Source organism: Pituophis catenifer, unplaced genomic scaffold (assembly GCF_029215685.1).
Source record: "Pituophis catenifer annectens isolate HBS135680 unplaced genomic scaffold, rPitCat1.0.hap2 SCAF_8, whole genome shotgun sequence".
Taxonomy (NCBI): domain Eukaryota; kingdom Metazoa; phylum Chordata; class Lepidosauria; order Squamata; family Colubridae; genus Pituophis; species Pituophis catenifer.
In genome coordinates, this window is record NW_027256888.1 from 45,272,399 (window position 1) to 45,284,419 (window position 12,021).

General features: G+C 37.5%; 1 protein-coding gene across 1 annotated transcript in view; it reads left to right on the forward strand.

Moving 5' to 3' along the window:
• Window positions 1-3,553: 3,553 nt before the first annotated feature.
• The window catches only part of AFG2A (AFG2 AAA ATPase homolog A), a 140,165-nt gene continuing 131,697 nt past the window's right edge, over window positions 3,554-12,021 (forward strand). Inside the window, exons 1-7 of the mRNA XM_070948626.1 lie at window positions 3,554-3,686; window positions 5,888-6,012; window positions 6,148-6,305; window positions 8,745-8,803; window positions 9,616-10,242; window positions 10,961-11,090; window positions 11,316-11,372. Coding sequence (XP_070804727.1) covers window positions 3,554-3,686; window positions 5,888-6,012; window positions 6,148-6,305; window positions 8,745-8,803; window positions 9,616-10,242; window positions 10,961-11,090; window positions 11,316-11,372 — 1,289 coding nt within the window. The remainder of the gene's footprint in view (window positions 3,687-5,887; window positions 6,013-6,147; window positions 6,306-8,744; window positions 8,804-9,615; window positions 10,243-10,960; window positions 11,091-11,315; window positions 11,373-12,021) is intronic.

Consider the following 12,021-nt stretch of genomic DNA (forward strand, 5'->3'; position numbering starts at 1 on the left):
AGACCTTCTTTTAACCAAACTAGATATACCCAGTTCAAGCAATTGTTTTTATGTTTTAGCCTCCAGTCCCCTAATCATCTTTGTTGCTCTTCTCTGCACTCTTTCTAGAGTCTCCACATCTTTTTTACACCATGGTGACCAAAACTGGATGCAGTATTCCAAGTGTGGCCTTACCAAGGCATTATAAAATGGTATTAACACTTCACGTGATCTTGATTCTATTCCTCCGTTTATGCAGCCTAGAACTGTATTGGCTTTTTTGGCAGCTGCTGCACACTGCTGGCTCGTATTTAAATGGTTGTCCACTAGGACTCCAAGATTCCTCTCAGTTACTACTATTGAGCAAGGTACCACATATACTGTACCTGTGCATTTTGTTTTTCTTGCATAAATGTAGAACCTTACTTTTTTCACCATTGAATTTCATTTTGTTAGATAGCGCCCAATGTTCAAGTCTATCAAGATCTTTCTGTATCTTAAGCCTATCTTCTGGAGTGTTGGCTATTCTGGAGTGTTGGCTACAATATGTTTAAAAGTTTGCATATTAGCACCACACTCGCAACAAGGGGAATCTTTGCATCCCCAATGATAGTAGGACGGAGGCACATCTTCCAGTATCACACCTAATTCTGTTCAATTTTGACCAGAGTGAAGCAGGTCAAAACCAGATGAGGGATATTAATGGTGAGGCCACAAGAAGGTACTTTAGACCATTCCTCTGTCCAAGCATTCTCAGGCTTAAACTGGTAGATGTTAAAGTGAATAGCTGTTTTCCAAGCTGGCCTAGGGGATTTTAATCTTGTGATGGATTGCATATTGTCCTGGTAAATAGGGAGCCTTGTTATTCAGCATCCTTGATCCTAGCCAAATGACAGCTTGTTGTGTTTTAATGCAGGCCAGTACGAAATTGATAAGTACTGGTAACCAGTGCACAGGAGAGGGATGCAATGTGTCAGAAATGATACGCATTGTCTGGCGGAATTGGATACCAATCATTTGGGTATGAGTGGTGTTAAGCCACACACTGGCACAATATTCAGCTGCAGAATAAACCAAAGCCAAGGCTATTGTTTGTAGGATGTTCTTCTATATATTGATATTGCCAGAATATATATCGATATTTATAGAAAATATATTGATATTGCCAGAGTCTGTATTTGAAAATAATCTATTACAAATAGGATAATCAGTTGTACTTTTAAATTTGTGCACTTTCCCTTTAACACAGACAGAATGAAAATATGTGTGGCTCAGAGTTAACTGCTGTGTCAGGTTTTGTTGTTATCTCCTTGCTGCTCTCTGAGCTGCGATGTTTGAAGACGTTTCATTACCTTGTAGTGGAATGGAAGGACTAAAAAACATTCCCAGGCCAGTCAGAGACAGCTTTATTGCACAAGGTTCAGAGCCAGATTTGTACCTGAAGCTTTGAACAAAGAAAGAACTCTGATACAATGGTTTTTATACATTTCTAAGACAAAGGATTCAGTGAGATCATACATTTTCCATATATGGTTAATCATGAGATCATACATCCGATTTTCCTTCTATGGTTATATACACTGTATAATAAGTTCATCTAATTACTTAAAGCATTAATCTTAGTTTACAAAATTATCTTAGCTACACAACTTTTCTTAAGTGCTCGGAGTTGCTAATGGGAGAGTTACTACTATCCTTGGGTAAATTCATTGGATTAAATAACTCTTTGTAACATATAGGTCTTTGTGTCATTCACAGTCAGGTCACTCAGATGTTTTTCCATATAGCAGTCCTTTCTGTGACATCTAGGTCTCAGAAGATATATTACCACTTAAAGGGGTTTAACTGTTTATTAATGTAATTTCCAACAAGCACTTTCCTCTCTTATAATAATGTGAATAGATAGGGTCTCTCAGAGTTCATATATCTGACTCTGTATGATTCCTATTTTATTCACATTATTTCTTTTATCTACATTATTCTTTATTTGCTATTTACCTCAACCTGACTCGGTAATATCATCAGTGTAATTAGGTAATGAAACGTCACCAAACAAACAGCAGCTCAGAGAGCACCAAGGACTCCACGCATGACGGAAATTTTGCACTATGATGCCTGTTTTATATAATTCTAACAAACAATATAATAGCAATGAACAGACTGAAAAAGAGAAGTGAACCTAAAACAAATGCTTCAGAACCAGGGGTGAAATTCAGTAGGTTCTGACAGGTTCTGGAGAACTGGTAGCGGAAATTTTGAGTAGTTCGGAGAACCGGCAAATACCACCTCTGGCTGGCCCCAAAGTGGGGTGGGAATGGAGATTTTGCAATATCCTTCCCCCAGGAGTTGGGAGGGAATGGGGATTTTGCAGTATCCTTCCCCTGCTACACCCACCAAGCCACGCCCACAGAACTGGTAGTAAAAAATTTTGAATTTCACCACTGCTCAGAACGTTAAATGAAATTTATCAGAATCGAATTCTGGGGAAATATTTGGGTTAAATTAATTTTGAGTAAATATTTAATATTGAGGCTGTGATTTAACATCCGCTAATCTGAAATTCGTTTCAGATTGAGTGTACAGCATACGATTACACTCTAAAACTTAATCTAATACTAATAAGGTTAAGATTAATTAGAAACAAATTCCACAAAGAGCAGGGAAGCTAATCATTTCCTTTAATACGCTGAGTTTAAGATTTTACCACCCGCAGCTAATCTTATTTAAAGTAATATCTTCTGCCTGGGGTAGCCGAATAAACAGTTTAATCAGGAAGTGACCAAACGAAAAAAACAGCATTGCAATCATCCCCCTATTGCAGGGGTGGGCAATTATGGCCCTTTTATGACTTGTGGACTTCAATTTCCAGAATTCCTGAGCCAGCCATGTTAGCTCAGGAATTCTGGGAATTGAAGTCCACAAGTCATAAAAGGGCCATAGTTGCCCACCTCTGCCCTATTGGGCAAAATAAAGCTAAGGCTCTGTGGGACGCTGCATTTCGGAAAGACTTCCGGCATTACATTGAACATAGCCAGCTGTGGGTTATCCATAGAGATAGATTTTTCTAGAACAACATCCGCTCCCTGCTGCCGAGCATCCAGTAGACTCTAAAAAACGGAAGAGTGATATTCGGTGTAGCTTCCTAAAAAAATAAAAGAAAATCACATTAGCATTCGAATTTCTTTTACGGTTGTGATCAGGAACATTTGACTTTTTTAAAAACGCCTCCAGGAGACCGAGCGGCGTTTTTGAGCGCTTGAAGCTTACTTTCTCATTATTTTAATAAACCGCCTAGGCCAGGGGTCTCCAATCTTGGCCGCTTGAAGACTTGTGGACTTCAACTCCCAGAAGCCCTCAGCCAGCAAAGCTGGCTGAGGGCTTCTGGGAGTTGAAGTCCACAAGTCTTCAAGCGGCCAAGATTGGAGACCCCTGGCCTAAGCGGTCTTGAATCGATGATTCTCTAACTCTTTAATATCTCTTCGAGCGAATGTTGTCTTCCGGGGAAGAAGCCGGGCTCGTGGTCCAGATACGATTAAAGCGGCGCTGCCTCCGCCTTCTTCGCTGAAGTCTTGCAATGTCCTCTTCCAGCAAGAGGAAAAGCAAGAAACGGCCTCCTTGGGGTCAGGACTCGGCTCTCGACGAACGAGACGCAGCCCCAGATCCCCTCGGGTGGCTGAGTTTGTCGGTCGCAGACTTTTTGGACAAGGGTAGGCTAGGATGCTGGTAACGTGCGCGGGTTCGCGGGGATGGTTCATGCTCTCAACAAGCCTGTAAGGTAGGCTAGGTTGGGAAAGCATCGAGGACTCTTAAGCACCGTTAAGGACGGTCCCTCTGGTTGTTGCGACAGAAACACGTGGCTCTTGCAAGATTCTTGCAGCACTTATAGCCTCACTCCCATCACATAATAGATGTTATATCTGTGATATACGGAAATATACCGAGTAGTTCATTCCCTGAACGGAGAATGAGTTGGGGGCTCAAAATTCTGGCAATCTCCATCCAAATGAAACACTTATTAAGCCACAGAGGCTCCCAGTTCTTGTTTGCATGTTTGCGATCATCCTTTTTCTTTTGCAATGTTTAATATAAAACTGTTATTTTTTTTAAATCTCTGTGTTGAACGTTGCAGGTAACTGGAATTGCGTGAGATGGAATGCAGTTTAATTTGTTGAGGTATAAATTTTAGGACTCATCCTCACTACCTGTTGGGAAAGCCCAAATTGCTTTGCTAGAGATCCTCAGAATGCTGTATTCAACTCATCCCCAGTTCAGTTCAGGATTTACAGTAGCTTAAAGTTGTAATTAGCTGCTCCGGTTTTAAATAGTTGTTATCATTTTTTCCAAAACAGGGCATGCCATATGAATTTACTGTAATTTCACAGTTAATATAAATCTTAAGATGCATATGTAAATTACGTTATATTACGATGAAAAGTAAAAGAAGACTCAGTCTAACCTGTGTAGAAAAATATCACTGACTGACTGATTGTACTGTATTGTATTATAATAAATTTAAATCAAAAATTAAAAAAAAAAAGAAATGTCACAGTTGGGGGCTAGGATATGCCAAATTTCTTTTTGCCTGCTTAGGTTGTTTCAAGCATCTCCCCTGCCTTTCCTTCAATGTTGGGTACTACTCTGTATGGTGATTTTGACTTGAACTGCTTTGTGACAAGATCCCTGGCTTCAACATAATATACCTGCTTGCATAATAGTGATATTTTGGAAGACACCAGATCTGTCTTTAAAAGAGGGAAAAAGAGTTGGATTCTACACCAGTGTGCTCTTGTTGCCCAATGAATACATTATAGGTTTTCAACTGCTGGTAGCTCAAGTAAATTCATGCAGCTATACTTTTAATAGTTATTCATTTGAGGCTTGATGCAGTTCTTTTTCTTACTACTCTGCCATCTAGTGTCCTTCCATGGACCATTTTGGGTGCCTTAACTTTGCAACATTTAACCAATTTGGGATATGTTGGATTTGGAATGAAATTAACAAGAATTCTGCCACTTTTCGTTGACTACTCTAGTGTTCACAAGTTCTTTGGAGGCAGATAGAGCATTGTAATTATGTTGGTTGAGTTGTGTTACAATGAATAAACATACATCACATTTCTCATTAATTCTATTCAAAGTTAACTGCATTATAATGGCTAAGTATTTGCATGATAGCCATGGTTTGGAAGTTGTTCCCCAGTGATCCCTCAATACAGGTCGTCCTCAGCCTACAATAGTTCATTTAGTGAACTATTCGAAGTTACAATGGCACTGAAAAAAAAATGACTTATGACCACTTTTCACATGACATTCTCATGGTCACATAATCAAAATTCAGACGTCTGGCAACTGATTCTTATTTATGAAGGTTGCAGTGTCCTGGGATCATGTGATAACCTTTTGCAACCTTCTGACAAGCAATGGGAAAGCCATATTCACTTAATAACCATGTTACTAACTTAACTGCTGTTATTCACTTAATAACTGTGGCAAGAAAGATCACAAAATGGGACAAAAGTCACTTAATAAATGTCACACTTAGCAATGGAAATTTTGGATTCATTGACGGACATAAGTCAAGGACTACCTATAATGTAAAATGCAGAAATATAATGAATGGGCAGAGCCGACTGTCTTTTCGCCTTGAACTTTAATATTTTCAGGGCAGCATAAAATAGAACTTTAGTAGAACAACACAGGCAAGGTTTGTTGAACATCAGAATGTTGTTGTTCTTGCAAGAGTTAATTGAATGGTCCAAACATGGTTTATGTTCTAAATCAAAGATATCATATTGCATATCATGTTCTGTTCTTATATTGACTTTAAAATAATTTGCACTTTATTCTTAAAGATTTAGATCAACCAATGATAAGTACATGTATCATTGTATTTTTCTCTTTAATTTTAGAAGATGACAAAGTCCCCAAAATATACAGAGGATCTTTTGTGCAGTTGGCACTTAACAACATGAAGCTAGGAAATATTTGCATAGGGCGTCCAGTGCTACTTACCAGTAAAAACTCTAAGCAAGAGGTAGTTTCCTTATCAATTCTATATGTATTTGTACATGCAGGGGGTTTGTTTATGTAATGTTGTATTTTATTTTTCATGAAAGGGTTAACACTAGATGGATTATTTTTTAGCTATATTTTCTATTGTTTTGGTTAGGTTTGCACAGCATGGCCTGTTGCAGGCTTCCCTGGTAAAAAAATTGGCTTAAGTGCAATTACACAGAAGAACCTGAAAGTGGTACCTGGTGATACGGTCTTTGTCCAGCCTGTGACTGGTGCTGTAATTCAGGCAGAGGAAGTGGAAGTAAAGCTGAGGTATGTTGATATCCTTGCATTTTACATTATTACCTATGTTCAGATTTCCAATTTATTGTGACTTTGAGTGAATTTTGTGATGAAACAGTTTCATGTGATCATAATGAAATTTATTTTAAAGACCTTAGTTTTCATCATATTTAAAACTGTGGCATTGCATGTCAGGACATTTGCACTGCTTCATATTTGAGTTCTGGAAGAAAACATTTGTAGTGTGTGGAGAGCACAACTGTAGCACTTTAAAGCAGTTCGCCTTTTCTTAAGATCCCATGGCAGATATGAAGAGCAAGTATATTTGTGCTGTGCACCTTCTCTCTTATTCCCCAAAATATCTTTGTAACTCAAATCTGAATTGCTGAATAAATGAAGTCCATTATATGTAGTGTATTTCTGTAAAGGGTAATTCCCTTCAGAAAGCTTAGATTACAAACACTTTGCTCTTAAATAGCAATAGCACTTAGATTTATATACCGCTTTACAGTACTTTACAGCCCTCTCTAAGTGGTTTACAGGGTCAGCTTATTGCCCCCAACATCTGAGTCCTCATTTTACCAACCTTGGAAGGATAGAAGGCTGAATCAACCTTGAGCCTAAGTCAACCTTTAGCCTGGTGACTTCTGATTGACGTCATGTTGGGGACGACTGGAACATAGCGGAGGTCTGCTGGGCTCCGTGAAATGCAGCCGGCAACTGCTTTTCGGGAGACCCTATGGCAGAGGTCTTCAAACTTGTCAGCTTTAAGACTTGTGGACTTCAACTCCCAGAATTCTCCAGCCAGCTATGCTGGAATTCTGGGAGTTGAAGTCCACAAGTCTTAAAGCTGACAAGTTTGAAGACCTCTGCCCTATGGGTTCTAGCCGCCCTGGAGGGGTGATGGAGAAAGGAGAGGCACTTTGTCGATCACAAAATCACAATTTCCTCACTGAACTGAAGAAAGCTCTCCCGAACTGCAGCAGGGACAAAGGCCATCTTGGTCTGTCACAAGCTGGAACAACCAGGACACTAAGATCTTGTGCTGGAGCGGTGCGTGGACACAGCAGTGAAACTGGGTGAGATAACTTCCAACTTTTCACCCAAAGATTTAACCCAAGTTAAAAATTTAAAAAACAATTTCCAAATAGTAAGAAAGCGGCAATTGGATTTATGAAGAAGGATTAAAGATTAAAAATTAAAGAGAAAGACTAAAGATTAAAGACTCAGATACAAAAGCAATATTTAAGGTATGTTTTAAAACACAGAAAGCCTGGAAAAAGTCAAACAACATTGTGAAAAGTGATTATTGGGAGAAATTGCTTTTCTAATCTCTATTTTCAAACCCCCTCCTCCCCCAATGGCTGACAGTTAGCTGTTTTGACTTTTACACTCTGCTGAATGCTGGAATTAGGAGCAGGAGAGCCATCTACTGGCTGAAGACAATTACTGCAACGTTTGAAATTTGACTGAAAGTGATGAAAGGAGAGAAAGCAAACAATACCTGGAAGGCTATTTGACCTTGACTTTATTTTAGAAGGCAATTTGGAGGCTTGGAAATATCTACTGAGTTATTTGAAGATTCTTAAAGCAACTGAACTATAAATACCAAAACTTTATTGAACTGTTCATTGAAAGATGGATTTGAAAGATTTGAAGAAACCTGGTGGGCTAAACTGGATTTGATTTGAAGGAGACAAATTTCAGAGTCATATATCTCATGGGTCTGCTGCTAGATTAATATTGCTATTTGACTGCTGAAGAATGATATTCTTTTATTCTTTTCTCCATTTGCTTCCTGGATGGTTTCTTAATTTCTCTCATTGTGTAAAATCCTTGTATATTTTTTTCTCTTGTATCTTTGGTTTTCATCTTTAGAATCTCCCCAGATAATGCTTCCAAAATTCTCTTGAGAAATTTCTAGCCCTTAATGGCATATCCCAAGATGGAAACATTATATAAAAGTAATCTGGTTGTAGCAGGGGCTGTCTTGGTAAGAAAATAACCAGATAACCAATAAGTGAAACATCTACTGGTCTTCTTGGATTGTCAGAAAAAGAAGCATCAATATAAGAATATTGACAAAATTTGTATTGCTGATTTCAAATTGGCTGGACATTTACCCAGAACTGCTATTGTACGTAATTGGTAGGTAGGTAGGTAGATAAACTTTGCGTTTAGTGCACTCCCTACTGATGTTAGCTTAACAATTTCTGTTATACAAAATATTTTTAAGGCTTGGACTTAAGATTCTATGCATTGAATTGGCAGAGACTGCATAGCAGTAGTTTCTATGAGCCCATGTAGTGATGCCAAGAACCAGTATAACAAATTTCTGCATGAGAATTGCTGTATGAAGTCACTTTTGCAGGAGCCTAATTTATTTCTTACATTGGAGTACATTTGATGTTCTTGAAATAATGATATTTATTAAACGTTAACAATGATTATTTATTTATTTTTTCTTAGAGCTAAAGATGACTGTGTCAATACTGAAGACTTGTCCATTAGCCTCTTGAGAAACTTAGGTATGGGTTTAATTCATGATTTCTGCTTTATATTGTAGTTTTAGATATTAAATACATATAAATTTCTGTCTCTCCTGTAGTCAAACGTTTTGGATTTCTGAGTTTTACAGAGATCCAATAAACCACTTTGGATTAAGAGAGTCAAGAATAGAGGAAAATACTGCATTTGAAACTTTATAACTATCCAGTTTGAAGAGGCTGCCTTTTAAAAGTGCATAGAATATTCTGTTAAGAAGGAAAGTGCTATTCCAGTGTTTCTCAACCTTGGTAGCTTGAAGATGGGTGGACTTCAACTCCCAGAATCCCCCAGCCAGTGCTGCTGGATGGGGGATTCTGGGAGTTGAAGTCCACCCATCTTCAAGCTTCCAAGGTTGAGAAACCCTGTGCTATTCGAAAATAGGTTGTTCTGACCTCAAAACATGCTCACAGGTGTGCTTTGTTAAAAGTAACCTTTCTGAGCTTCTCTGTTGGATTTCTACGCCATGTAGTCTAATTTTCTGTGTATCTTAATTTGTCACAGTAAATTAATTTTGGATGCTAAAAGCAAATAGAAGAGTAAGATATGATATCCTCATTTTGATTTCAGTCCTTCTAAAGGACTGACAATTATTTTATTGTTAAAGCTTATCAAGACTATAGAAAATGCAACCTTTTTTAAAATTTGAGAACTGGCACTTAAATCACCAAGATCTTGCTTTTGTTTTGAAAATTATTATATTTCTTGATGTACTGCTATTATTAACAGATACTTTTATGCAGTAATATTTTAAACGGAGGCTATCTGATTGGTTTTCTTAATCTTCCTTTTGCAGATGGAAAGATAGTATTGCCAGGAAGTTTTCTGCAAATTACTTTCTATGGCCGATCTTGTGATCTAAAGGTTACAAAGGTGAAAGGAATGGATGGTGTGTTGCTGGACATGCAACATGTTTTAAAGATACCACAGGAATTATCACTGGAGAATTCGGCCAGTAGTCGTTTCAATTTATCTATTGAGCTTGGAAAATTAGTAATAACAGACAATGAAGTATCTACCAGTACTCCATGTAAGCATGAGGATCATAACATATCCATGAATGATTCTTTAAATAGTATGGGGCATGAAGCATTGAGTCCTGATCCAGCAGAGGCACTTGATGGTGATGGGTCTAACCTTCATTCTGAATCAATCATATCACAAGACTGTGACAAAGGTTTTGCAGGTGAAGGATTACTTTTGGTTGATAAAACAGGACTGTCACAGAACTGGGAAACATTTTACTTCATATCATCAAGGACTAGGATCAGTTTCATTCAACCACAAGCCAAAAAGACAGAAGAGTGCAATCTTGAACCAAAAGTTACTTACGATTCAATAGGTGGACTCAGTAACCAGCTGAAAACTATAAAAGAAATGATTGAACTTCCTTTGAAGCAGCCTGATCTATTTAGGAAATACGGTAGGATATCTGTGATATAAAAGTGTGGTATAAATTACTATTTTTCATTTGGTAACCCTGTCAACTAGTGTAAGACACAGTTTAAATGCATTTGTTTTTCTTAAAATGGCAGATCTTGTACTGCTTTTAATATTTTGTTTCACCTGCCCAAGTGCTGTACAATGACTTAATTGTTTTTTTCTGTCTGTCATGTTTTGCTTAACCATTGCTTGTTAAATAAGCTGGAATGAATTAATGGCCTAAATCAGTTTTTCCCAATAGTTTTTCTGTGGTGGCATCCAAAAAACTCCTCTTAGACTTGGGCAGCTTTCTTTAAAGGTCTGTATCGGAGAAAGAGTAGCAAAATCTTTCTATGTTAACTGTTTTGTGCTCATGAAAAAGCAACTCGCATGGTTTTTAAAAGCTAGTAAAATTTATAAAAATTTACACAGACCTTCTTTTCAATTATTTTAAGTTAAAAGAAACAAATACACAGCAGTAGTTAAAATGGCTCTTAGTAACAAAAATTGTGCTGTTGATTGTTCGGTTCCTTACAAATACTGCCATTTGGGATGCTTCTAAAAATAATTGTGACATATTTCATATATAATACAGTATTTCATTGATAATTTAATATTAATATAGGAATAATTTTATTATCACGATTATGAACTTTTAACTTCATTACAATGTCTAAGAATTAAATTCAGATCTTTGTTGTTTATGTGTGACACTGAAGGAATCCCACCTCCAAGAGGAGTGCTATTATATGGCCCTCCAGGTACAGGAAAGACATTGCTAGCCAGAGCAATCGCAAATGAGGTTGAAGCTCACTTCTGTACAGTTAATGGTCCAGAAATAATAAGCAAGTAAGTGCCCTTCATTGATTTATTTCAGCCTTGCTTTATCTAAGTTTAAATTAGCAATGTGTTTACTGTTTTTAAAATACAGGGCCTCTTTACTACCCAGATAGGATACAGCTACATCTGTAAATGTAAATGAAGGACCGATGATGTATTTATATCACGATGTGGATACAATAATGTACCTGTATAGGAAATTGTATGACGGTCACATGTTTGATTTTCTTGTAGATTTTATGGAGAAAGTGAAGCCAGGCTACGACAGATATTTTCTGAAGCCTCTTTACGGTATGCTACTATTCTTTCAAGTGAAGTTACTTCAGGTGGTTTAACTTAAGGAACAGGTAACTTTTTTGCTCTAACGGCATATTTAGAGCAAATACTTTTGAGCCCTCATAAAATAGCTGCCAAGAGACGCAGTTTGTCTATTTAAAAATGGCTGCTGGGCTCACAAAATGTTTATTTCTTAGAAGGCAAACTACTAAGATTCATCCCTACCAACTATCTTTAGAACATGCTTTTTAGCACTTCAACTTACCTTTGTTTTTCTTCTTGGGCAGATGGAGTTTCTTCTAAAGAAAGCACTGACTTACAGTCACCAAAAAATGAACATGCAGCTTAGTCCAGAAGCATTCTAACAATGACAAAGGCTGGAATTTGTTTTGTTGAATGCCAGATTCCCATTTACTATTTTTAGTTAGAATAATATTTTTGTAAATATTAAGTCATGTAAGTCAACATGGCTGATGGACACCAGTAAGATATCTGTAGGCTGATTGGTGCTCATAAGGGTTTGCTTATCTAGGTTGGTAGGTTGGTTGGGTGGTTGGGTGGATAGATAGATGATAGGTAGGTAGGTAGGTAGATAGATAGATAGATAGATAGATAGATAGATAGATAGATAGATAGATAGATATAAAAGCCCATACCCCAGGAT